Source organism: Pan paniscus, chromosome 5 (genome assembly GCF_029289425.2).
Source record: "Pan paniscus chromosome 5, NHGRI_mPanPan1-v2.0_pri, whole genome shotgun sequence".
Taxonomy (NCBI): Eukaryota; Metazoa; Chordata; class Mammalia; order Primates; family Hominidae; genus Pan; species Pan paniscus.
In genome coordinates, this window is record NC_073254.2 from 48,496,525 (window position 1) to 48,524,297 (window position 27,773).

Here is a 27,773-nt window from a genome sequence, read left to right on the forward strand (position 1 = left end):
TGGAATCTTTCCTGGACAGAGGTCTTAGGAACCATTCCGCAAGACGATCAGCGAGACACTTCCTTTCCTGTCTCCTTCCCTCACACAAACATTTATTGAGCATCTACTAGGTGCTGCACACAGACCCCAGGGAAGAAGAGATTTCCTATGCACAGATGTATGAGATGCCCAGGCCAGGAGTAAGAGTGGGCTGATGGAGAAGGCATACCTGGCATGATTCAATGTCCTAGCCTCAGCTCTACACACACCCTCATACTCTGTCCCTGTGTGGCCCCCTGCCTAGGGTTCCTCCAGTCCCTTCCACTGTGCTCCACAGCGCTGTCAGCTAGCCTGGAGGTGGGAGGGGGTGCAGGACCTAGGGGCAAGGCAGGGGCAGGGCAGGAGGGGGCGACACAGGCAGCCCAGGCTCCAGCTGCTGCCTATGGCCTCATTGTGTTTCTGGCTCTATAATTTACCCCAGCCAAAGCCCAGCCCCTAAGCGCTCCTGTTTCCCACCTCCCAACCTGCCAGGGAAGCCAGCTGAGGTGAACACTCGCCATGGGCCTGAGACAGGCATCTGCATGAGCCACCGGGGCCCAAACAGATGATCAGACATGCAAACAAGACAGACACGCATGCGCATGGAGGCGCTGGACGTGCACACAGACACACAGCCAACACAGCCACACGGCCATGCCTGTGCCGTGCACTTGTGGGCCCACGTGGACACATAACAACACACTGATCTCCAGGACAGACACACATCTTCTTAGCACCCGAGCCTGGAGCCAACACAAGCAGGAGGGGACGGCTGTGAGTGCTGGCAGCCCGGGAAGCTAACTTCTCAAGAAGAGGACTTCCTGGCTGGAAGGAGAGAGGCACAGGTTATGGGGGCAGGGGTGGAAGGGCAGTCCCAGGTGTGAGGGGTGTGAGACAGAGGACAGGCAAGGCAGAAATGTTACCCTCCCAGGGCTGCAGGGCAGGGGACAGAGCATACTCCCTAATTAGGGGACTACTAGGTGCTGATTCCTGGAATTTCCTGCAATGTCCCTGCCCCTTACCTGGGAATCTGGCCCCTCTATGCCCAAGGCCTCACCACACCACACTAGATCCCAGCCTAGGGAGCAGTCTCCACAGCCCCCAAGCCCTGGGTCTCCAGAGCCCAGTTCCCGCTTCCCTCTAGGTCTACGCCCTCCAGCTGCAGGCTGAGCCTGTGGTCCCATGGCAGGACCCTCAGTGGATGTGGAGCCCGGGTGCAAAACCATGTGTTTATTTTTATTAGAAATGTTCTTGGTATAAAAACAATCATGCGCTACACATTGTCGTCAATAACCATCACCAAACACCCAGGCACTGAACTCCGTGTGGTCGGCAGGAGGGGCAGGCGGGCAAGACACACGGCAGACGGGCGGGGCAGGCGGGCAAGACACACGGCAGACGGGCAGGGCAGGCGGGCAGGCTGCGGGCCACAGGGACACACACAGAGGCCACCAGGAGGACGCAGCACTTGGCAACACACTCGAGATTTGTTTTCGTTTTGGCTTTTTTGTGTTTTGATTTTTTTTCCTTTTTTCTCTTTTGCAACATGTAAGGTTTGGTGAATTGGGGAAGGGTGGCAGGGAGAGGGGAACAATGGCTGGACGAGAATGAAGCAGAGGAGAACAGGAAAGAAAACGGCAGAAAAGTGACACAGGTGGGACCCAAGAAAGCAGGAGGAGCTGAGGACAAAGAGGATGAGAGAGAGAGGCGGAGGCAAGAGCCAGAAAGGAGACACAGAAAAGGCCGAGAGTACAAGCAGCCGGGGACGCCAGAGAGGGAAAAGGTGAAACAAAGAGATAAGAGAACAGAAAGACAGGGCTGGAGACAGACAGAGGGGTCGCCAACAGCACAGACAGAGACGAAGGGAGGGAGAGATCTAGCACTGGGGCCCACACGACCTGAGCCCCTGTGGTTTGGGGCCGGGAGGGGCAATGGTCCAAGATGCAGGTTCTTGTGGTAGCCTGGCACCGCCCCGGCCCCTCGTCCTCCTGTTGCTCACCCGGTTTGCCCAGGCTGCCAGCAGTGACGGCTGGGGGCTCTGCTATCCTCAGCACCAAGCCACGTCTGTGGGTGCCCACGGGCAGGCAAGACATCAGCTGGGCCCTTGGGTGTGGCCCTGGCCCGACGCACCTTCCACAGGGTCACGGCTCCTCCTCCTGCTGCTCAGCTCCATGGACTCGCTAGATTGCATGGTTGGTGTAAGTGACGTAAGTCTGTTTGGTGGCCAGCGCTGGAAGGAGAGAGACCAGGGGTACCCAGGAGTCAGGGGCTGCTTTTCTCAAACTATCCTTTCACATGGGCACAGCCCTGCACAAGAACCTACCATAGCTCCCCGCCTCTCATGGCATCCAGTCCTGAGCTGAGCAATCGACACTGCCCCAAACTGCACCGGCCCCGCCTGGCCCACCCGGTTGCTTCTCCTGCTGTTCCCAGCTCCCCATCCAGGGACTGGGCCCATGTTTCGCACCTCCACGCCTTTGCCGGGCTGGGCTGCTTGCCTGGAGTGCCTTTCCTCTTCCCTTTGTACTCTAGAGATGACTCCTTCCTCTAGCACTCCTTCCCAAACCCCACTCCTGTGTGAGGGGCTCCCCAGCACGGGGCCCCTGCCACCTCCTAATTCTACCACCCTTCAAAAGAAACCTTTTTTTATGACATCATATAACCTTAAAATATTATCAAAGGGAAGTCTTTCAGAAGTTCAACCACACGCATTTTGGATGCGCACATGTAAGTAAGGAATATACATTAAACTAGAACAGTGACCTAAGGGAAGAGAGTGGGGAACAGGGACAGAGGAAATAAATAATGAAAACCAGAGTGGGGCTGTGCATGGCTAGAAACTGAGGCATGCGATTGACTCAGTCCTCCGCCCTACACCCAAGGAAACACAAGTCCCCCAGATCCCCAGGGCCCTCTGAGCACCTACCCTTTCTACTTCTTGGTGCCCCTGTCTCCCTCAGTCTTGAGCCCCCCTTTTCTGCCCCTGTCCCTCTGGCCCTTACTCCACACCAGGACTGGGGTGGTACATCGGGGTATCTCCCATTCCTGTCCACAGCTGAGTGACGCCAGCAGCTCTCATGAGCAGTGTGAGTGTCCCCCACCCCTCCAGAGTGCAGACCCCACAGCAGCCTAGTGAGGCAGCCAATGAAGCATCGCCCAACTTGACAGATGAGGAACTGAGGCCAGAGGGGTGAGGAGCCTGGCCAGACCCTTGGTTTTGTCCTGTCTAGCCAGGGTTTAGGGCCTCCCTCAGTGGCCTGGGAGCCGCCTCAGTGGTGGTAATCAGGGCAGTATTGCTGCCTGGGGCAGGGGCTGGTCTGCGAGTATGGAGAGAAGCAGTGGGTGGGAGAAACCAGCTGTCCTTTGTCTAAAAGCTGCCCTGACCCTCGGTCAGGATCTGTTGGCTCAAAAAGGAGGCACATCTGCCAGACTCAGCCAGGGGCATCTGGAGAAGAGAAAACTGGGGGACAAGTGTGGTGGTCTACAAATTGTCCCCCTGATCCTCTCCCCCCTATTTCACTGGGCACATGACTCTGAAGGACTAAGTTTCCCAGCCTCCCTTGCAGCTAGGTGAGGCCTTACCTGACTGTGTTCTTCCTCATGAAATACACATGGAAGGACTGTGTGCAGCTCCCATGCCATTCAATTAAAATGGGTCTTTCCCCCATGCGTCTTCTCTTTTCCCTTCCATGAGCAGAACAACCATTGAGGTCATCTAGCCTCAATCTTCAGGGAGCCAATGGAGCAACAAGATGGAAGGATCCTGGGTCCTCACTCCCACCCACCCACCATGTCCTATTATGGCAGAGAGCAACAAACATCTGTCTGATTTGAGCTGCTCAGTTCTGGGACCTCTTTGTCACAGCAGTGTAACTGGAAGCCCACTAACACAGGCAGAAGTTTGGTGTCCAACTATCAGTCTATCACATGTGGAAGAAGCAAACTGCTTGGGGATGGGGTGAGCAGAGGGGTCCACCATGGGACCAGTAGGGAGGCATGAAGGTCAGGGTCCAGCTCAGTTAAAGGAAGAATTTTCTCCTGGCCAGAGTTGGGTGGAGTCAGTGGCCTATGAGCTCCCTGTCAACAGAAAAATTCAAGCAGACGATGAAGAATCACTTAGCCGGATGGTGGTGGGCAAGTTTCAAGGTTTATGTGCTAACTGGACAGGTGCCAATGGAAGAAAATGGTGCCACAACATCCAAAAAAAGAATAAGAACACAGCATGGCACCTTACAGCTCATGAAGAATTCCCACCTTCATCTCTGAAATGACCCATGTCCTTCCAGGGTGCTGGATGACCAAGAGGGCAGAGGGACCACAGGACAGGTCATTTTGGATGGGGCAGCATCCAGGAGATAGCCTGGGATGGCAGGTGCTGAGAGGGAGATGAGCACAGACCAGCACCCTGAGGGCGGGAGCCGAGATTCTAGTTGCTGGGAGGCCTCACACTCTCTCTGAGCCTCAGGCAGCTCTTCCCCTCCTTTGCTGGGCCTCAGTTTCCCTGCTTGTAACTTGAGCAAAGTGGCCCTTTTTGCCTAGACTACTTCTCCTGAGGGGCTTCCAACTGCCTCCAACATCTTCACCCCATTCTATCCCCCATGGTCAGAAAAGGAACAGCAGTGGCTATGCGAATCACAGCAGGCCAGGCTGGTGAGAATCAATTACCCAGAGCTCCGTCACCCCCTGGGGGAACTGATAAAACTGAGCTTCCATGCCTGTAAAACCCATCAGCAGCTCCTGGCTCAGAGGTGAAAAAAACTCTCAGCAGCCACAACAAAATCTCCACTGACTGCAGGGGATGCGAGCCTGAGGGCAGCTGAGGGGCACCAGGGGCAGCTGCAGACTAGAGAAAGTGTGGAGAGGAAGGACCGCAGGGCCTCTGCTCTCCTCTAATGCCCTACCTGTCTGCCCTAGAAAACCCAGCTCACAGGTTCCAGAAGCTGGGGAGCTCCTCACCCAAGCCTCAGTCTCACCATCTGGAAAATGGGAGCCGTGAGTCTGCCCAGGGCCCCCACGAGCTAACAGTGAGGCTCCAAGGGAAAGGTTCACCGGAAGTCAGGACACTTGGGGTCCAGTCCTGCCCGCAATGCTGTGGGGGAATCTCGACACCTGCCATGTGGGCCTTCTAACAAACTGACCTTCTCAGAGCCGAGAGTCTCTCATCTGTAAGATGGGGTGATAATAAACACCACGTGGGGTCAGCCAAGAGGTGAACAGAAACACTCTTTAAATCCTGCAAAATGCTGGGCAGAAGGACCGGGCTGGAATTATTCCAGCACTGGGGACTGGATAGGGACAGCAACACTCCCGGAGCACCCTCAGTGTGAGGGGAAGGCCAAGGGGTGTGGGCCGAGGCCCCGAGCCCACCCGGTGCTGACAATAGGCCCCGGCTGCTGGTTTTCAGTTGCCGGAGGCGCAGATAACAATTAGCCAGGCAGTGCTAGGCACCAGCTGACAGCCCCCATTTGTCGCCCCTTGTCTCCACACCCAATCTGCCTGCAATCAGGCCCCTGAATTATTTATTCTGTTGTTTGTTTAAAGATACGTAGCCTGCCAGTGACAGAGTGAAAAATGTCCCTGTTCCACAGGAGTGACACCTTCCCACTCCTCCTGCTCACACCCCCTCCATCCGGCTGTCCCCAGAATTAATCACCTGGCTCCTGCCCAGTGCCTCCATGGCCCCTGTTGTCACTGAGCTGAGAGACAGTGGGGGCACAGGGTGCTGGTTGCTGGCCTTCACACAGGAGGTGGGGAGAGGGGCTCCCCACTTCCCTACCATGGAAGCCCCTAAGACTTTCAGAGGGGAGGATGCCAAGGCCTGCAGGGGGTCTGGGTGACCACAGACCCCTCGGTCCCTCCCAACCCCAGAGCAGCTGGAAGTGAGGCCCATGGGGGCTGCCCCACAGCCTGGAGACCCCCAGGCCCCTCTGGGCAGGAAGCAGGGGCCTGGGGATATGGGGTCTCCCTCCCCAGGCCTCCACACCCCTCCTCTGGCAGGAGTGGGTAATTGTCCCATGTTCCCAGGTGACTGGCTGGAGCAGAGGCAGAGGGCAGTACCCGTACTGAGCCATCAGAGCTCTCTGTGAGGGCCCCACCCTTTATGGGACCCTCTGCCCTGTCACAGCACCCGTGGTGTCACCCTTTGGGGCCAGGGTGTCACTTCCGGCAGGGGCTAATACCCACTAGCTCTCAGGAGCACTGGGGAAAAGCATATCTGACAGACCTGCTCCTGCACGCAGCAGAGAGGTGGTCTGGATGGAACAGGACCTGGGACCTGAGAAGGAAGGTCTCCATGGGAAGGAGGAAAACTGGAACAGGGAGAGGGTCCCCAGTCAGGCAGAAAGGCCTGGTCAGGACTTCATCTGGGGTTTCTGAACATCCAGGTAGACATGAAAGGCCAAAGGTGGGAGTCCCATGGGCACCTCTGTCCCTTCCCCGCTCTGCATGGGGGCCAGCATGGCACCCGAAGGGAACCCCAGGGTCGTAGGTTGAGGGAAGCTGGTGTTCTGTGGGGAGGAGGAGGACTGGAAAGAACCAGAAGTCGCAGGGCAGGAAAAGGGGGACACACAGGCATCAGGGGTGTTGATCAGAGAGGGAAGGGTATCAGAAGCCAGTATACTCTCCACAACAGAGGTGCACAGGCTGGATCTCCGAGGAAGAGGGAAGTTGGCAAAGATGGTGGCACTGCTCCGTTACCAGCCCTGAAGGGACCTGTCCTGGCCAGCTCCAGACCACAGGCTTGCCCCTCAGCTGCCGAGGTCCCTGCCTGGTGCCCTCCCCCACCACAAAGCATGACCCTCTCCTGCTGGGTCTCCTCGGACAGTCCCCCAGACAGGCAACTACCTGAGCGCCACTAGGCAGTCCTGTAGGCCCCTCTGCTTCACCCTGCCCTCACTCACCGGTCCTGGCCGGCCCATATCCCGGGTCCCCATAGCTCAGGTGCCTGCTAGGGGGTGGCTGAACAAAGTCAAGCTGGGTGTTACAGCTGCTCTGGGCTCAGGGCCGCTCCCACCCCACCGGGTTACCAAAGGGCCAGTGTGCAGGGCCCCGGGGACGATTCCTTCTCCCAGAGGGGCTGAAAGGGCACAGGCAGAGACCCAGGCCCCAGCACAGGGAAATCCCGGGGTCCCCGCTCACCCTCAGGGCCCAGGCGCCCCCTGGTGGCCTGCCTCGGGGTGGGGCACAGATCCCTGGAAGGGCGCTGCTAGCGCATCAGCTGGGGAAACCTTGAGGTTCTCTCCAGGGCACCAGCTGGGGAAACCTTGAGGTTCTCTCCAGGCCACCAGGAGGGGCAGGACAGAACGGGCTCTAATGTGGTGCCTCAGGGCTCTCCCTGAGAGGCTGGCTCCCACCTGTAGCCTCAGGGTTCCCCCAGTGTCCCCCGCCGCCTCCCCAGGATGGGGCATCGGGACAGGGTGGGGTGGGGAGGGGCAGGAGCTCAGCCGACCTGCTGCAAAAGGAGCGGGGCCTGGGGCCCGAGGGGGCAGAACGGGGCCAGGTACTCACCTGGGGCCTCAAGGTTCTCGCAGAGCTCAGACTTGGCCTCTCCGTTGGGCCGGAAGTTGCCCTTCTGCGTGAACTTGTTGGACATGGTGGCCGCCGTAACGACGGCTTTGAGGCTGCGCTTGCGCTTGGGCACGTTCTGCTCCGGGTGGAAGAGGATGATGTAGACTTTGGGCATGTAGAGCATTCCCAGGGACACTGAGGCGCTCAGACTCACCGAGACCGTCAGCGTCGTAGTCTGGATGTACAGCTGGCGGAGGGCATGGCGGCGTCAGAGCAGGCTCTGCCCCGACTGAGGGCCCTGACTCCCGCCAGTTCCCACCCAGGGACCCACCCGGCATCCCGCTGCCTTCAGGCAGAACGAAGTCGTGGCTTGGAGCTGGGACTGCAGACCAGGGTTTCTGCATTCAAATCTTGGCTCACTACTTCCAGCTGTGTGATATTAGACACGTCACATCCTTGTGCCTCAGTTTCCTCACGTATAATATGGGCGTGATAATGATAGTACTTACCTCCTAGGGCTGTTGTGAGAATTAAGTGACTTAATAAATGTTTTAAAAGTGTGGAAAACATCTGGCACATGGTAAGTGCCATTTCAGGTTACAGCTGTTATTTGCTATGTGGAGGGGGTGCGCCTGAGGAGAGGCTCTCAGGAGACCACAGCCGGCCCTTCTCAGGGCTGAGGGCGAGAGGAGCACCCCTTGGTGCTTTGGGATAACACCCAGTGGCCATGTCACAGCCCCTCGGATCAGACCTCCATTCAATGATTGCCCCCGCAACGGTCCCCCAGTGCAGAGCATGGGATCCTCGGCACCCATCGCGATATGGTGGTGGCAGCAGTCAGAGCTCATTTCATGCTCGCTCACCAGCACTAACAGTGACAGATGTTTAGCAAAATGAAAGCCCATTAATCTGGGTGTCGGATAATCCATTTTACAATAGTAGAGCCTTCCAGGCAGGGTCCGGCAATTCCCACTGTCCCCGTCTGGGATTCCCCTCCCTGCCTCTCCCTTCCTCCGGGTCCTCCAGGCCTCAGCCACCCCTCTGAACCTCCTCAGCCAAGGTGGGACCAAAGGAGACCCAGGCTAGGCCTCCTGGGTCTGGGCATGAAGGAAGCAGGAAATGCTCTTTCCCAAATCTGCTCTTTCTGAGCCTGGGTCCTGCCCTGGTACATGGCTGGTGTGCTTCCTCCAGGAATCCTCTCCTGACCCCCAGCTCTATGGGGCCCCATGATACCCTTCATTTCTTCTACCCAGACCAGCAGTGTGGACACAGGTCTGGACTTGTTTCCTGAAGGCACAGGGGCCCTGGCCTCATCTGGCAGTACCCCCCATGTAGGGACCAGGTCTTCCCGTTCTTATATTCCTCCCTGTCCCTTGCACGCCGCTCCATAAATGCCTCATGACACTGGATGGGATGACCTTCATTTCCAGTCACCCTGCCCTGGGTTTCCTACCTTTGGGAGAGGGACTGGAGAAGCCGTAGGGCCTAAAAGGAGAATCCTGCCCTTCTGTGGGCCTCAGTTTTTCCCTCAGTGCAATGGGATGAAAGCAGCTACCTCACCCAAACCATGAGGGTACCCCAAGCACAGACTGTGAAGCCATGTGAAACTTGCTTTTAGTGACCGCAGGCACTGAGGTGAAGGTGAGGAGAAGAGACATGGGGGACATGGGGGCATGACCGGACAGCCATGATGTGCCCAAGCCAAGGCACTGACACTCCTCAAAGTGCAGCCTCCAGGCTGGCGTGGCCCAGGTCAGGCAGAGCTCCGAGGGGAAGGAGGCCGAGAGTGGCCACTGGTTCAGGGAAATGTCACAGGCCCAGGGGAAATGAAAGCCTGTCCCCCAGTGAGCACATGCCGCTCCAGACACAGACAGGCCTCCATCCTCAGATACTACTTACACTCTCACCCCTGGGCATGGAGCTCTCCTGGAGGGAAAGGTCATGACCAGTCAGCGGGGCCGTGCTGGCCGTCTCTCCTGCCCAAACTGGGGCTGGTGGCCAGGGTGAGAAGGCAGGAAGAAGCTCCAGAGCATCAAAACAGACGCTTGGGGAATATCGTAGAGTCTCGGGCTAATGGAGAATAGGCTTGTCATCTGGGTCTTCACCATGAGACTAGGAGTTCCCTAGGGACAAGGTGTGTCTCCCTGATTACATCAGGGTTCCCTGAGGGCAGGGCTGGCTCTCCTCTCACACTGGGGGTTCTTGGAAATAGGGGTTGTGTCCCAGGTAAGACACCCATCTTAGACCCTTTGCCTGCTCCTTGTTGATGGGTGCAGTGCAGTTGGGCCCACATGGAGTTGGTGGGACCAGGGATTGAGGCCCTTCTCTGGGCAGAGGAACCCTTGCAGTGGACACAGTTCTATGTTGAGGGCCAGCATCCTGGGTTCCAGATTCTACTCTGCCTCAGCCCACTGTGGGATGCTAACAAGTTTCCACCCCTCTCTGGGCACCAGATGCCCCTCCATGAACACAGGCAGGGCCAGCGCTATGAGTGTACAACCTGTGCGGTCACCCAGGGGCCTGTGCCTAGCTCTCAGTTTAAGGTCCTTCTGCCACCATATTGAATCGTGGATGATTTCTGAACAGTGGGCCCTTCGTTTTCATTTTGTGCTGGGCGCTGAAAATTATATAGCCAACTCTCAACACAGGCATGGGCACAGTCATTGGTATTCTCTTCTGTTTTTCAGCCTAGGAGCCTTTCTGCGAACAAAATTCAAGGGATATAAATAGATCAAAACCCTCCCTCCCAGCACGGGCCCTGGGGGCTCCTCTAGCCATCCCCAGCTGGGAGGTAGGCCCTGTACACAGCAGGAGTGGGGCTGCCCACCACCAGTTCCGCTCCTTGCCCCAGGGTGTGGAATTTGAGCCCCACCATGGGAGCCTGCCTCTGGGTCAGACATTGTTTCTGGAGCCCCCTCTGTGAAGGTACACATGGCCACCAGGAGGTGGTAGCAGGTTAACCCTTATCAGAGAAACAGTGGTCCTCTAGACCCCAGCAGGCACTCCCGAGGGGCTGAACCCAGGCACCAGGAAGGTCCTAAAAGGAGGCAGAGTGAGAGGCGGCCTTCGGGCTATGATCTCCCCTCCTCTCCCACCCACCTGCCTCTTAGCCCGCTGGTGCCTGAACTCCCACCATCCCTGCTCTCCTGTGTGGATGGGCCCTCACTGCACTCCATCCTCCGTGAGGAATCCTGCATTCAACCTCACTAGTCATGTGCTCCCCATGGTGAAGGAGCTTGTCTGAGCTGACTTTGATACAGGAGGACAGAGGACACCTGGGGTGAGGATAGGGCACAGGAAGGAGCAGCTGTAGATGTGGATGATGAATTTCCTGCTTTCGTGCTAGGCCTGGTGGGTACAGGGTTCGAGGGGCCCCAGTGGGGGCACCAGGGAGCTCTGCCTGCCTTGTGCTTCTGCGGGCTGACCCTGATAGGAACAAAGATCCTCCAAATCTGTACAAACCAGACAAATAAACTTCCCCACACCCTGATTGCCTCTGCAGCCACGTCCTGCCCAAGCATGACTGAGCAGTAACCCCACGTAGTGGAGAAAGCCCGCTCAGTGTAATTCCAAATGGCTGTGGTGTTAAGCCCTGGAAATCCGGGCTAAGGCTGGGAAATCCAGCCGCCTGCTCACCAGAGTGGCACAGACAGCTTCACTCTGTGACAGCACCTGAACCCTGGGGGAACGGGTGCAGCTGAGCATGTGCAAGTGCGTGTGTGCATACATGCATGCCTGCTCACACACACATCAATATACACGTACGTACCTGCATTGACACATACACCTGACCTCACAGCTGCACATTTGCATCTGACTCAGCTGGGCTCTCTCTCTCTCTCTCTCACACACACACAAACACACACACACACACACCTCTTCACACATGGGTACACACATATACATAGACACAAATGTACTCACACATCTACACACATCCACCTGCACACACTCACTAACATTTGCACTCACACATCTGCACACTTGTGTGCACAAACACTCCTGGGCACATATACTCAACCTACACATCCATACACACACCAGCAGCTACATACCCTTCAGCACACCCATCAACCCATCCCCGCTTAATCTGCATGCACATGGGCACACACCTGTGCACACACACCACACATGCACCACTGAGCATGTACATGCACAAAAAGGCACACACACGTCTATACACACACACCTCTGTAGGCACACCACAACTCCTGACAACAGCCACACCCCGCTTGATCTACATGCAAACACACACACTTAGCAGCCAGACCTGCAGCTTGCACTGGGGCATCTTGCAGCTCGGCATGACATGGCCCAGACACAGCCCCAGGTTGCCTGAGTCTCTAAGAAGCCTGGTAGTCTGAACCGCAGGAACTTCAGAACACATCTCCTCCACCGCCTCCCATTCAGAGGCCCAGAGTGGGAGAGGTGTATGTCCCATGTCCTAGGCCACCAGGGAGAGAGCAGACTGGTGTGAGGCCAGCCTGTCGTATGACCTGGGACAAGTCCCTGTCCCTCTCTGGGCCTATGAACTGATCATCTCAGGGACTCCCGTCATAATCAGGGCTGGCTGGGGGAGCCTCCTAAAAAGGCAGGAATCAGAGGCTGGTAGGTCACCTGCAGAGATTGAAAGGGTAGGGAGGCTGAGTTGGGGGGCTGGGTTGCAACATCTGGAGACTGGAGAGCCTGATATCCTGGGATGACAGGGACCCCACTGGGGAGTGGCAGGCAGCCAGGGGGAAATATGGCAAGGTGGAGGGAGGGGCTTAACCATCACGTGTGGGCCTCCCAGCCAGGTACCTTTACTCCCTGAGGAGGTGTGGGAAGGGGCCTCCTGGTATTGTTGAGGGTAATTTCTCAAGCTGCCAGTTTCCTGGGGTATGGGATGGCCTCCCTGCTGGCTCCATGGGGCCCATGAGCATTGAGAGGCGTGAGGGCCTCTGCCTGCACCTGCGCTCAGCAGGGAGGGTCTCCCACAGCAGGCCTGGTGGAGGCCAGAGACCCAGCTCACAGCATGGGCCGGGCGCCATGGCTGCACCAGGGCTGCTTGGCTCAGGCTTGCAAGGTGGGATCCCCCTGCTGAAGCAGACCCAGTCTCAGATCTCAGATCTTAGGACACTCACTGCCAGCCCCAAGGTCTGCCTCTTAGGGCCCCCACAGGGCCCCCATTGGAAAATGACCCTTGAGGAGCTGTTGGAAAAGAGGTGGGCACCTACCAAGGAAGTCCCAGGGCATGAGGTATCCCAGAGCTGCAGGGGGGAAGGGTGTGCTGGGGATGGGGGGGTGCTCCTAAGTTAGACAAAGTGGGGTCAAGTCCAGCTGTGCCACCAAGGCAAGTCACTCCCCCTCTCTGTGCCCCTGAGTCCTCATCTGTAAGCAGGGGATGATGAGACCTCACCAGCTGCCATGGGGCCTAACGGCCGTTAGGTAAACTGTCTCCACATGACGAGCACCCCATCCCATGGCTGCCTCACTGAAAACTAGGCAACCCTGGGAGCTCAGACTGGCGCTCACAGCTTGCTCTTTCTTTCTCTCTCTGTCTTTCTTTCTTTCTCTTTCTCTCTCTCTCTTTCTTTCTCTTTCTCTCTCTCTCTTTCTTTCTCTTTCTTTCTCTCTCCCTCTCTCTCTCTTTATTTCTTTTCTTTTTCATGAGATAGATTGTCACTCTGTCACCCTGGCTGGAGTGCAGTGTCACAATCTCAGCTCACTGCAACCTCCGTCTCCCAAGTTCAAGCATTTCTCCTGCCTCAGCCTCCTGAATAGCTTGGAGTACAAGCATAAGCCACCATGCCTGGCTATGTTTTTGTATTTTTGCTAGAGACAGGGTTTCACCATGTTGGTCAGGCTGGTCTCGAACTCCTGACCTCAAGTGATCCACCCGCCTCAGCCTCCCAAAGTGCTGGGATTATAGGCATGAGCCACCACACCCAGCCTTGGGCTCACAGCTCTAGATGCCAGGCTCAGGCTGACAACTCCTCAGATATGTCTCCAGCCCAGAACTTGCCCCTGAACTCCAGACTCCTATATTCAACCACTGACTTGGCAGCTGCATTTGGACGTCTAATGAGCATCCCAAACTTAGCATGTCCAAAGGACCCCTTCTCCTGCCCCTCCCAGGCTCCTCTCATTGTCTGCTCTTCCTTAGCATGGGAAACTCCTTCCTTCCTGATTGCTCAGGCCTCAAAGCATGGTGTCCTCCTTGACTCGACTGTCTCCTCGTCTCCCACCCAACGTGCCATCCATTGGAAACCTGACCAGCCAGTCTCCAGACAGGCCCAGACTCCCCCACTCCCCACTGCATCTGCTGGGGACACCCTCTCCTGCAGAGCATGACAGTGACCTTCTCACAGCTGCTCTTGGCAGCCAGAGGGTCCTTTTCAACCTACATCAGATAGCACCCTCACCTGCTCAGAAGCCTGCAGCGGCCTCTCTTCTCACTCATGGTAAAAGCCAATGTCATTGCCACCATCTGGCCTGTCACCTCTCTGATCTCGTTCCCCACTCCTCTGGCTTCCTCAGCTCCACACTCCTTACAGTGTATTAACTGTTTGTGCACCCACTGTGTCATGTGATTGTGACAATACCTGGAAAGACGGCAGGGAAAGGGACATGGCCCCAATTTACTGATGAAGAAACTGAGGCCAGGGAGGCCAACTGGCTTGCCCAGATCCCACACTTATACATGGCACTCAGACCAAGACCTGGGTCCTTGGTGCACCTTGATGCCCTGCCTTCAGTGACTCCCAGTACTTCCAGATAACACCCCCGAGTCACCCAGCCAGCACCAGGACTGGGATGTGGGCCGAGCATACAGGTCTCTTGGGGTGTGCCCAGGTCCTTGGACCAAGCCAACAGGAGGCAGAGGTAGCCACTCTGCAACTCCAGCCAAGGGAAGGAAAGGCCCTCTGCCAGCCCCTAGCCTTTAGGCTTCCAGGGCAGCTTGGGGCTGGGGAGAGAGGGGGAGTCCCATGGGGATCTTGTGAGGGGTAGATGGAGGAGGGAGAAGAGAGGAGTGAACCAAAAGGAAGACAGGGTTGAGTAGGAAGAGAGGTAAGAGAAAGGAGTCTAGAAAAGAATGAAGAGTGAAGGAGGGTACAGCGCTCCAGGCTTATGGAGGGGGGAAGGGGTGAGAGAATAGGAGGAGGAAAGAATGAAAGGAGATGGGGTAAGGGCAGCAGGGATGGAGAGACAGGGAGAAAGAGGAGGAGGGGGGAAGGAGAACAGGGGGAGGATGGAAAGAGGGAGTAAAGTGGGGCTGAAGGTGACAAAAGGAGGAGAGAAAAAAGGAGAGATGAGACAGAGAGAAAGGGGGAGAGAGAAGAGGGAGAGGGGCAAAAACAGAGAAAGAGGAGAGAAAACCCAGAACCCAGAGAGAAAACTTGCAGCTTGGAGAGAAGGCAGAATGAGGCATGAAAGAAGGCCGAATGAGGCAAGAAAGAAGGCATTTCTGGAGCAGGGGGGAGGCCAGCCAGCCTCAGGAGGCTGCCCCCTGCTCACTGCCCTCACCTACCCACCGTCCACCCCCGGCCCCCACCACTCACCTTGTCGGCCGACTGCGAGGTGCCAAAGAAGATGGGGATGAAGGCCAGCCAGACGATGCAAGTGGTGTACATGGTGAAGCCAATGGGCTTGGCCTCGTTGAAGGTCTCGGGCACGCCGCGTGTCTTGATGGCATACACGGTGCACGTGACCATGAGCAGCATGCTGTAGCCCAGCAGGCAGATGAGCGACAGGTCCGAGATGTCACACTTGAGCACACCCCTGGCGAAGCGGGGGTCGAGTGTCCGCTGGTCCTGGAAGTCCACCACCGAGTGGGAGGGGTCCACCACAAACCACACACAGATGCCCAGCAGCTGCAGCGAGATGAGGCTGAAGGTGATGGCCAGCTGTGAGGCGGGGCTGATGAAGCGTGGGGCACTGACCGAGCGCTTGCCCTGCTCGAAGATGCGGTAGATGCGGTTGGTCTTGGTGAGCAGGGCTGCATAGCTGATGCTCATCCCTAGTCCCAGGAAGATTCGGCGCAGCGAGCAGGTGCCAAGGTCGGGCTCAGCGATCATGAGGAAGGTGGTGGCATAGCACAGGAAGATGCCCGCCAGCAGCACATAGCTCAGTTCACGGCCCGAGGCCTTGACGATGGGCGTGTCGTTGTAGCGCACAAAGGTGATCACCACGAACAACGTGGCAGCGATGCCCACCACGGCCAGGAAGAGGGGCAGCACGGCCCAGGGCGAGCCCCACTCAAGCTTGATGATGGGGATGGGCCGGCAGCCCGTGCGGTTCTCTGTGGGCCGCATGTCATAGGGACACGTCTTACAGGTGTAGCGGTCCACCTGGTACTGGTACCCTGTGCAAGGCTCGCAGTGCCAGCAGCAAGGCATGCCCTTCACTGTCTTCTTCCGCTCACCCGGTTGGCAGGGCAGGCTGCAGATGGAGCGGGGCAGCTGCTGCCCGCTCCCCGGCCAGTGCATCCGCTCTATCTGGCAATGACAGCACCGTAAAGCAGGCCTCAGAACATGCCACCCGGTGCCCCGGACCATCCTACTGGGTGGTGGCACCTTGTAGCCCCACACTCAAATCACCCAGCTAGTTGGCTAAAAGTCCAGCTGCCCGGACCCCACAGGGACATACTGAATCTAACAGCTGGAGTTAAAAAAGGTCTCCGGTATAACTCAGACATAATTGACCTACAGGGAATCCTGACTGAACCCGAAACTCTCAAGACTCATATGAAGAAACTGAGCCCAGAAAGCAGTAGTGACAACCTAGAGTCACAGGAAACAACAGTGCAGAGCAAAGAGAACTCAAGAGTCCTGACTCTTAGCCCCTAAGGCCTTGCTGCTCACAGTGGTCCCCAGGGCGGCAGCAGCAGCCTCACCCAGGGGCTTGTTGGAAAGGCAAATTCCAGCCCCATCCCAGACCTACTAACTCAGAATCTGAGTTTCAACAAGACCCCCAGATGATTCCTGTGCACACTGGAGTGGAAGATGTGCTGCCCTACGGCCCAGCCCAAGGCACCTCTGCCAAACAGCAGGGAGTTGGATTCAGCAGAGAGCTGAACAAAGGTTTAATCAGAGGATGCTTAATGTGTGCTCAGGGGTTAGCATTTCTTTACATCTTGCTCTAAATTAGTGCGACCCACAGTTACATGTCCCTGAAGACACAATGGCTGTGAGCAATAGAGCCACACGAGTGTTGTCACACCCTACTGAATATGTTACAATATTCTGGAAAGTGAGAGTCCCAAAAGAGTCTCAGGCATCAGGCAAAGGGACTTGACTACACCTGGGAGCTGTATTCAAAGCAACTGTTCTAAATAAAGTGTCTCTTAGGAAGTGCTCACTCTCAGAGCACAGCAAGCCTGGCTAGACTGGTGCATTTGCACTGGGTGCTACCTCCTGATAAAGTGTAACCGGCTGGTTGGGGGGTGTGGGGAGGGCTTTAGAATAAAGGAAAAGGGGCCAGGCATGGTAGCTCAGGTCTGTAATCCCAGCACTTTGGGAGGGCAAGGCGGGAGGATCATGAGGTCAAGAGATCGAGACCAGCCTGGCCAACATGGTGAAACCCTGTCTCTACTGAAAATACAAAAATTAGCTGGGTGTGGTGGCGTGCACCTGTAATCCTAGCTACTCAGGAGGCTGAGGCAAGAGAATGGCTTGAACCCAGGAGGTAGAGGTTTCAGTGAGCCAAGATCATGCCACTGCGCTCCAGCCTGACGACAGAGCAAGATTCCGTCTCAAAAAAAAAAAAAAAAAAGAATAAAGGAAAGGGGTAAGGTGGGTAAGCAGGGATGCCTCGTGGCAAGGTAGGAAGAAAACCTCAAGGGAGAAGGTTGTCCTGTGGCTCTGGGCATGACAGGATGTGGATTAACTCAGAAGCCAAAGGGCACAGAGCAAGGACAAGTGCAACCTGTCCTGCAGGAATGTGGAGGCGAGACGGTCCCTGTGGACTGCAGCTGTGCAACTGCAGGGGAAAGACCCTTCCCCAGAGGACACGGGGCAATGGTGAGTGTTCCGGAAAACTCTGTGGTTCAGATGGAAAGAGTAGTGACTGAGGTCAAGTCCTGGGATCACAGTTCTGTTGCTACCTGGCTGTGCGTCCTTGAGCAAATGGCTTCTCCTCTCTGAGCCTTTGTTTTCTCATCTGATCCAATGAAAGCAGATATGAAGCCACTTTGCCCTTTGTTACTTGGAGTGACCTCCATTTAGAAGTCATAATGGATATACTTTTTAATATTTCACTAGAACGTCAGCTCCATGAGGGCAGAGGCATTGTGTTAACTTCCCTGCTGTGTCTCCAGCCCTCAGCACAGGCTGGCACATAGTAGAGGCCCAGCAGGTCTCTGTGGAATCTATGAAAGAATAACTACACAGGCAAGAAGGTCCAGGGTACCAGTGATGCGACGCCGCCACACCCTGAGACCCTGGAGGAGGACAGTAGCCAGGTAGGTGGTTACAGGTACCTTGCTTGCTCTGTGGCCCTCACAGCACAGCCCAAACTGAGCCACTCACGGAGAAAGTGGGGAAGGTTGATGGTTAAAGTCCAGCCCCATCTCACCTCCCCCCACCACCTCAGCTCTGTCCGGGCCTTACAGGTGAGGAGGACTAAGAGGGCATTGTGAGCTGCATCAGAATGGGCCATGAAGACGGTCTGGCCGGTGGAGGGGCCTTGTATTCCTGGGGAGGGGACTTTCAGGGGAAGGGCCCACTGCCACCCACACATGCCCAGTCCCTGCCACCTTCAGTTAGGACATCTGGAAAATGGGGATAACTGCCTGCCTCACAGAGCTGTCATCCTCACAGCAAGGGGACATGCTTAGAGTAGCAGCTCGGACACAGCAGGTACTCAGTAAGTGCTAGCTGCCGCCGCTAGTGAGTTCCAGTCCCCGGCCCCCCTGCTCTGCCCACTGCACCAAAACAAAACGGGCACATCGACTTGGTGTTATCCCACTTTGCCAAGTGCTCCACACACCCTGTTGTGCCCATCGCTCTCCACCCAGCAATCCAAGGAGCCTCATTTAGGAACAGGCTTTTCCTGCCACACGGTGTGGCCTTTAGGAGAGTCCTTCTGCCTCCCCAGGGCTGGGTTTCCTGGGAGATTTCCTCTGACTTAGAAGATAAGGTTGGGCTAAATAAGACTGCAGGCCAAGAGTGCTTTGAAGAGCAGAGCACGGGGGGTTCCTCGCTGGAAGACATTATGACAAGAGGAGACGGCGGGGCCTTGATGCAGCACCCACGGGATCCCGGGACAAGGAGAGTGGAGGCCAGATGAGGACTTGTCTCTGAGTCTCTCCAGTCTATCCACAGGGTCACAGTGGGCCCACCCCGGTTATGGCTCACCCCTTCCCCTTGCAAGGTAGAGACCAAGTCCACAAGCACTTTGTTGAGGAACAAACCAAAGGTGCTTTCTCTCCAAAAATACTGCTCTGTTTCACAGCTGGGATACTGAGGGCCAGAGAGGGAAAGTCACCACATCCGTGGGACATTCCATGAGCTAGGAAAGCGTGGCTAGGAGGACCCAGAAAAATGGCTGCCTTCTATCGTGCTTTGATGGGGCTGGGGAACTGGCAACTGGCTCACTACCCACCAGTCAGTGGCACAAATCCCACCGTTCGACCTGGGTCCTTTGCCTTAAGACTTCCTCCTCTGTCCAAATGCAGCCCTCCCCCTCCTCACCTTATTCCCCCATGCCCCCCATCACCCCCCACCTGCCCACCCAAAAAGCCTTTGAGCCATTTCACACTGGTGTGAATTCTTCTATCCAGAGTCCCCCCATCCCCTCCTCAGTGGGTAGCAGGCAAGAAGGCCCCAGGCTAAGGGAGGGGGCAGGGACCAGAATGGCAGCAGAACTCCGACTGCCCTGTCTTCCATTTCAGGGTGGGGGCCTCAGAGCCGCTGAGGTCTGGGAGAGGGCACTGGGAAGGAAGCCCCAGCCTGGCAGCAGCAGTCCTGGAGGTCAGGGCTAATCAGCGGCAGCCTCCCCTTGGGCCCCCCTCCCAGGGGCTGGAACTGCGTGAGTCACTCTCCACCCACTCCCTGCCCTCCCACTTACTCTAAGGTGCAGGTGGTCAGTCCAGGAGCCAATGACCTTGTACTCGGCAGAGTCGTTGCGCAGCTGGTATTGGTAGATGTCATAGCGCCCAGGCGCATCTCCATTCTCATTGAAGGTCACAGGGTTCCCTGCGATGCCTGTAAGGGTGGGCGGGTGTCTTTGCAGAGCCTTTACCCAGAGGCAGGGCGGATGATGAGCCTGGGGCAGAGACCTCTCTGACACACCCCTTCATGGAACATTCTGGGAGATTTCACCTCTTGGAAACATCAGGAGAGGCCTCCCATTCCCACCCCACAGAGCCTAAGGGCCCCTCCCCTCGGGCATGGCCCAGGATACCCAGGGTCAGGCACAGTCCGCACCACGCCCCCACCTGAGAAGTTGACGTTTCGGATGTACTTAAGCAGCTGGGTGCCATCTACAGGGTCCATGCGCGGGCAGAGCCCCACGCGGCCGGGACACAGGTCACGGTGCATGGCGTGCAGCGCGTGGCCCATGGCGTACACGGCATCGATCACAAACTGCACCTTCCCCTCCTGCTCATAAGCTGAATCCTGCCCAATTCGCTCACGGTCTGCAATGAAACACCAGGAACAGGGACACTCGTGAGGCCCACTGTCCTTACAGTGGTGTCATGGGGGCCAGACCACCCTCTGGCCACCTGGAGAGGTGGCACAGCCCATCTGTGCATGGCTAGGCCTCCTGACTCCCAGCCCAGTGCTCTATCACCCAGGAGATGGCCCTGTGGAGGTGCCTGGAGACAGGCCCATGGGTGTAATGGGAGGGTCCACCGGCCTGGACACTGTACCACTGATGCCTGTGCCACCCAAGGTCCCAGAATATCCAGGGCAGACTACCTTGTCACCTTTCACCATGGAAGGCAGTGTCCCAGAGGTCTCCCTGTGGCTGTGGCCCTTGTTGCCTTCCCCCAAGCCTGGCCTGGGATAATCTTGGGAGCAGCTGCCCCTCTCGAAGTCTGGGAAACAGCCAGGACAGGGGCTATGTCCATCAATGAGGGGAGTGCCCTTAAAGCCACTCACCCATGGGCAGTTGCTCCGGCCAGAGGATGTTGCCCTCACCCCAGGGTATGCGTAGGGAAACTGAGGCCCAGAGAGGCTGAAAGACTGCCCTCAATGGTTTCTAGTCACCCTAAATACCAGAAGTCACCATTGCCCCCATCCATCCCTCTTCTACCTCAGGGACAACCCTCTTGTCCCCCAGTGGCAAGGATAAGTGAACTTTGCAAACTGAGAAACCCATCCCCATGGGCTTCTCACTGCTAACTGCAATGACTCCCCAAGGCACCGTGACCTGGGGTCTGACCTCCCATCCTCCTCCCCTCCCCTCCGTGTCCACTGACCTCTGCTCTGGGGCCCTGTGCAGCCTCCTTGGTTGTCCACGTCAGCAAAAAGGGGATCAAGATCCCACCTCACAGAGCTGCCATGAGGCTTCCATGAGATAAGGTACCGAAAACACTTGGCAGCCAGCAGATGGCTCATCCACAGTGTCCTATGAGCTAAGTGGGCAGGCAGAACAGGGGCTTCCAAGAGGGCTATGGAGGTCCCTGGGCTGGAGCAGGCGGGACGACTTTGTGGAGGGGAAGGTGGTTCTTGGCCTGGGCCCTAGGTAATCATGATATTAGATAACATATTGAATAACAACAATAACATTAAGTAAGTAACTTCCACCAGTACCTGCTATGTGTCAGGCATTGTACGGAACTCTTGATGTATATTCACTCGTTGATTTCTCACAACAATGCTATGGTGTAATCACCTCCATTGTAGAGATGAAGAAACTAACTGGGCATGGTGGCTCACACCTGTAATCCCAGCACTTGGGGAGACTGAGGCGGGTGGATCACTTGAGGTCAGGAGTTCAAGACCAGCCCAGCCAACACGCTGAAACCCCATCTCTACTCAAAATACCAAAATTAGCTGGGAACATCAGGAGAGGCCTGATGGGAGGTAGCTGTAATCACTGCTACTCAGGAGGCTGAGGCACAAGGATCACATGAACCCGGGAGGCGGAGCTTGCAGTGAGCTGAGATTGCACCATTGCACTCCAGCCTGAGCGACAGAGTGAGACCCCATCTCAAAAAGACACTGAAGCCCTGAGCACAGAAAAGCTCAGTAACATTCCACGACTATGAAAAGCTGATGTGAACCCAGGTACTCCAACTCCAACCCTGAGCACCACACTCTGCCACACAGGGATGCAGGTGGGCAGGAATGTGGGGAGGGGACCAGGGATCTGAAGTGAGGACATGGCAGGAGGATGGCTGGGAGGAGGAAGGGGGAGGATGGGCAGAGATAGGGAAGCCTGGCTTCCCCTCCTAAGACCACAGCCCTTGCATACAGCATGGCCTTCTTCCTCAAGGCCAGGACGAGGAAATTACTCCTCCTATCATTCTACTCCTAGCCCGTGCCTCTCAGCTAGAGGGCACATGCCACACTGCACAGAGGCAATTCCCCAGAGGGCAGCAGGGTGCACACCTGCACCTGTGTCCTGCCCCCATAGGCCAGGGTTAAGCTGGGTCTACATGAGGCAGTGATTCCCCGGGGACTCCAGAGGTCACTGTGTCCAGCCCCCTGCCTTGGACACCCTGAAGGCAGACCCAGGGTGCAGGGGATCTCACTGCCTCTCCCTGAGGCAGTACCCTCTAATCCCTTCACACCCTCTAATCCTGGCCACACCAGTGGCCACACCCACACAAGGATGTGGGGATGGGGGATAACTGGCCTGGTCACTCATTAACCCTGCCAGCCAGAACCACATCCCATTTTCAGCCTTCCTCAGGGTAGGTACTCACATATTGCTGAGTGGACAGTAGAAACCATAGAACCACAACGCTAGGGACACCAGGACCACGGGGGTCATCTGCCCCCGCTGCCAATTTAAAGACAAGAAAACTGAGGCTGGTGGGGAAGCCCAGGTCACACAGCCAAGGGCGACACGATGGGCACTTCCAGCTTCTAGACCCCACCCCTGCTCCATCCCAGGCTGCACCTGACTTGGGTCGTGTCTGCTAGCTTTGCTAACCAGCAACACTTTTTCCAGGCCAAGGCACAAACAGACAGGATGAACACAAAAGACAGCTTCACCATCCTGCCTTGTCCGAGGCCTCTGATCACAAGGTCACGAGGGCCTAGGGAGAAATGGAATGGACGATCCCATCCCCAAAGGACATAGAGAAGGCTGGGACAGTGTCGCCTGGAAAGACCCTCCCTGGACCCACACTTGCTCCCCACAGGCCCCTAGGCCCTTCCCTCTCCAGCCTGAAGAAGCATAAAACACTACTTGACTCCCCCACAGCTCCCATCACACCCTCATCTCATATGGATGAGAGACTAAATTATTAACCAGGGATGGAGTGGGAGGCTATGGCCGCTGCAGAGAGAAGGCAGCTCTCTCTCAAGGCCAAGGACGCACCCAGCCATGGGAGGCTAGCTGGATCTCTGGGGAAACACACCTCCCCCACGAGGCTGGCCTCAGCCTCTCCTCAGAGGCTCCCGCTGAAGCATCCACTCCTGGGCCACTTGGGCTCGGGGCCAAGTGCTCTCTCTGGGGTCACGAAGCCATCAGTATGGATGCTAGTGTGGATATCCCGCAGGAGCCCCCTCACCAGGGTAACCTGCCACCACCCAGGGCAGCTCTGGGGGAAGGGCTCCGGAGTGCTAGGCCTCGGGTGCTGCCCTTACAGAGCATCCATCCCAGTGCTGTCACAGCAGCGTGGACTTCTAGCAACTTCTCAGCTCCCTGTGGCCTCCTGGACTTTTGTCTCAAGTCTACCCCCAGTAGCATATGGAAAGACTGGGGTGCAGTGAAGTGACCAGGCCATGAGGATGCCCACCACACACACACACACACACACACACACACACACACACACAGACATACATACACATATATACACAGACACACACACACACACACATAGACATACATACATACACATATATACACAGACACACACATACACACAGACATACATACATACACATATATACACAGACACACACATACACACACATAGACATACATACACATATATACACAGACACACACAGACATACATACATACACATATATACACACACAGACATACATACATACACATATATACATAGACATACACACACATACAGACATACATACATACACATATATACAGACACACACACATACACACACAGACATACATACACATATATACACAGACACACACATACACACATATACCTACATACACATACACACACACAGATACACTGAAATAAACACACACAGACACACACACACCACACAGATACACACACACACCCCCACCACACCACACACACTCCTCAACTCTGACCTCAGATGCCTCAGGCCCTTCCCTTGTGCCCCACAGGAAACAACGACAGGACCTAGGTGACTCCCCTGGAGGGGTAGTGGGGCATGTAGGGGAGGGGTGGGGGATACTGCAGGAACCACAAACCCTCACTAAACAAGACAGGACGCTCTGGCCTAAATGAGCAGCTGCAACTGTGCCTGTGACGGCAGCAGCTTTGGGCTCACACAACCCGGCTCCTCAGCAGGTGACTCTGCAGCCGTGGCTCATGCTTACCCAGAGCCATCGTGTGCCTGGCACCTCGCCTTCCCACAGCTCTGGGAGACAGGCTTCACTGGCCCCCTCACAGGGGAGGTAGCAAGGTTTGCAGGTGGGTGGGTGGCGTCCCAGAGCCTCACAGGAATCCTGGCACCAAGTAGTGTTTGACACATACCTGTAGATGGAGCTAGCTCGGAAGTGGTGGGGCTGGGACTTGAACCCAGATGTCTTTGGTTGTCCAAAAAAGTCTTCAGCACCCTGAACTGCCCCTCCTCCATTTAGCCGCTGACCTGCCTCCTTCCCCCCTGTCCTGCGACCCAGGCCCTGCCCCCATTGTCTGGCCAGGCCTAACCGGGATTAAGGACTCCCTGTCTGCAGGTCTAGAACAGGAAGGTGGCAGTGGAGAGAAAGGGGTGGGAAAATCCCCTCTCATGGGTGGGCAGGAACCCCAGGACCAGGCAGGGGCACCGCAGTTCTGGGAGGAAGCAAGACATGCATTTCTGAGAGCTGTTGGAGGAGACAAATTCCAGACACATGGCAGCAGTGACAGTAGCAACAGTTTGAAGATGTCCTAATTGTGTCCTGGGGCACAGTAAGGCAGAGATGCATTTGGCTCTGCCATGGGTGACAGTCAGCTGGGGAACCATCCAGGGAGAATTTTCTCTGTCAAAACCCCGAAGCGTGGTTACTACGGCGACTGCAGCCTTTGTCTGCAGGTTGTAAATTGTAATTGAAATGAGTTTTCAAGGTTGAAATAATCAGAGTCCTTCTCGTCTCCCCCCTCGCTTCTCCACAACTCACCCGCCCAGCCACAATCCTCCAGTTCTAGCACTGGTACACACGTGCGTGCACACACATTGCTGAAGCAGCTCCCTCATGCCAGGGTAGACAAAATCCACCACACAGACACTCACAGGTATTCACATCTGCATGCATAGAGTAGCAAATACACAAACCTTCATGCATTTACACATGTCTACATACACATGCATGCTCTAACACAGGTGTACATATAAATGCTTCCAATATAGCTACAGCTACACATTTAACACGACACTAATACAAACACATGGGCATTCAGATTCACCCACTAGCTTAGGCTGAGAAGTCCCCAAGCAGATGCTGAGGAGGAGTTGAGAGCAAGGGTTTTATTGGGGGGTGATGCCAGGAAGCATGAGGAGGGGACAGGGAGGTGAGGTGGGGGAGGAAAGTCAACTAATGCCAGCCTGTGGGGTTCCGTCCTGCTGGGGACCTCCAGGAGACCCTGCAAACTACACCTCAGCGTTGTCCCATCCACAGGGATAAATGCTCCAGCTCCGCCAGTCCTAGGCTGAGGGCTGCTCTCAGGGGCATGAGCCCCATTGGTGCACACAGGGATGGTGAGTGCTGAGGGGTACGGCTGGGGCACCGATAGCATCTGCTAAACATGCACTCATTCACATGTGCAGTCAAGCATCGATCCATGTCTACACCACACACCTACACAGATATAAACCTGCATTTACACAGCCTGTCTCCCAGAGCTGTGGGAAGGGGAGGTGCCAGGCACACGAAGGCTCTGGGTGAGCATGAGCCACAAATATACACCTACACCCATTTTTGTCTCTTAAGCAAACTTCCAGGGAGTAGGGAGTAAAACAAGGGGGTCCCAGAACCCCATCAGAGGGCTGTCTGGTGTCATGGACCAAACAAACACACATGGCTCTGACTCTTGGCTGGGCCATGGCCCAGCTATACACTCTAGGCCAAGTATGGGAGTGTCCTAGTGCCTCAGTCTCCCAAGTGTGAATTCCGGATAGTAAGACTTACTTCGAGGGGCCACTGGGAGGACTGAGGGAGATGCAACACCATGTCTTGTGCACAGAAGTCCTCTCTCAGCCTCAGCTCTCCTTTCCTCCCTGACACGCCCCTGCTGGATGACACCCCACCCCTGGAGGCCTCCCCTCCATCCTGTCTGCAGGCTGGCTGGCACTGGCTCTAATGCTGATTCTCCCCACTCCTTCCCCACCAACATGCGATGGGCGAGGGATGCCCACCGCATAGACAGACCCAGACCTAGCCCAACATATGGATGGGGTGGAGAAAGCTGCCACTCTGTGCTTCCTCAGACATTCAGTTCCTTCTGTCCCTCAAGTCCTGTTCCCGAGTCCAGGCTCACCATCCCACAAGCCCCCAGATTCCCAGAAGTCACCAGCCAGGATCTCCCTGGCCCAGAGTCACACGCTTGCTTTTCAGCCCTATACCGCAGTTTTGCCGGTCCCCTCCTCTCAAATTTTCATCCTCATCAAGTCGCCTGCTTTCCAGTCTGGGAATTTCTAACCCACTTGGCTGGGTCTCCTCCATCCCTAGCTCTGTCCCCCACAACTCAGCCTTGGCCCAACACCAACTCCTTCCAGTCCCAGTGAATGATGCACCCAGGTGTTTCGAGGGCTTAGTGGTTGGGCCAAAAGGGATCCCCATCTCAGTGATAAGGAAACCGAGGCCTGAGGAGGTGAAGCAGCTTACCCAGTGGGAGTCGATTCTTGACTCCCTCTCAAGTGTTCTTTTACAAGCTCCAAGAGCTCTGTGGTAGCATCGCCTGGGGCTCTTCAACCTTGAGCCAGCCACAGGCTCCTTTTGAAGGAAACCATTCTTGCAGACCCTCAAGAATATGACCCCAGCAAAAAAACACTGAGGAGAGAAGCTGAGAGCTTGGCTATGACAGTGAAGCCCAACTGTAAATGACCACAGCAGCAGAGAAGCCATGTCTCTGAGACTGGGAGAGCTCACTTCGGGATGGCCATCAACATGAGAATGCAGACTTTAAGAATCCTCACGGCACTCCTGTGTCCCTGCGAATCTGGCCTCAAGAATGTGTCCTCAGATGTCCACAGACCTGGCTTTGAGAAACAGGATTCGAGCCCCAGGGTCTGGTGGGGCCAGCTGGAAACCCCCACTCAGCCCCTTGCTGGGCCTGGCAAGTCACTTAGCATCTCTGAGCTCCAGGCCCCTCGTCTGTGAAGTAAAGCTGGCATCTGGGACTAGGCAAGGAGAGTCACACCTGGCGCCTGCACAGCCCAGTGCCCAAGAAGGATCAGCTCTCGACTCCTCCCTGGTTCTGAGGCCAACACACCTCGGCTGAGGAGCTGGGGCTCAGCTCTCCCACACAGGAGGGGCTGGGGCTGGGGGTGGGGGAACTCTGGGGACTGACTCTCAGGCAAATGTGGATGAGCCGCCCCTGCTAACAACTCCCAACGCAGACATCCCTCTCCCCCCTTATTCAGCAGCCTCCCTTCAAGCAGCATCTAGCTTTCCACCTTACTAGGTGACAAGGTTTGGCTCTGTGTCCCCACCCCAAATCTCACCTCAAATTATAATCCCCACATGTCAGGGAAGGGACTTGGTGGGAGGTGATTGGATCATGGGGGTGGATTTCCCCCATGCTGTTTTCATGATAGTGAGTTCTCAAGAGATCTGGGGGTTTAAAAGTGTGGCACTTCCCCTCTCGCCTTCTCTCTCCTGTTCCACCATGGTAAGCCGTGCTTGCTTCCTCTTCGCCTTCCACCATGATTGTAAGTTTCCTGAGGCCTCCCAGTCGCGCTTCCTGTACAGCCTGCAGAACTGTGAGCCAATT

The 27,773-nt window shown here is 56.1% G+C and overlaps 1 protein-coding gene across 5 annotated transcripts in view; it reads right to left on the reverse strand.

Annotated features, from left to right (window-relative positions):
* Positions 1 to 1,233: 1,233 nt before the first annotated feature.
* The window catches only part of GRM4 (glutamate metabotropic receptor 4), a 125,433-nt gene continuing 98,893 nt past the window's right edge, over positions 1,234 to 27,773 (reverse strand). For all 5 annotated transcript variants that reach the window (XM_034961876.2, XM_034961874.2, XM_055113481.2 and 2 more), the window contains 5 exons: positions 19,943 to 20,143; positions 19,573 to 19,709; positions 15,066 to 16,001; positions 7,525 to 7,771; positions 1,234 to 2,248 (listed from right to left, as the gene is read on the reverse strand). In XM_034961876.2, the coding sequence (XP_034817767.1) occupies positions 2,199 to 2,248; positions 7,525 to 7,771; positions 15,066 to 16,001; positions 19,573 to 19,709; positions 19,943 to 20,143 (1,571 nt within the window). In that variant the 3' untranslated portion in view covers positions 1,234 to 2,198. The remainder of the gene's footprint in view (positions 2,249 to 7,524; positions 7,772 to 15,065; positions 16,002 to 19,572; positions 19,710 to 19,942; positions 20,144 to 27,773) is intronic.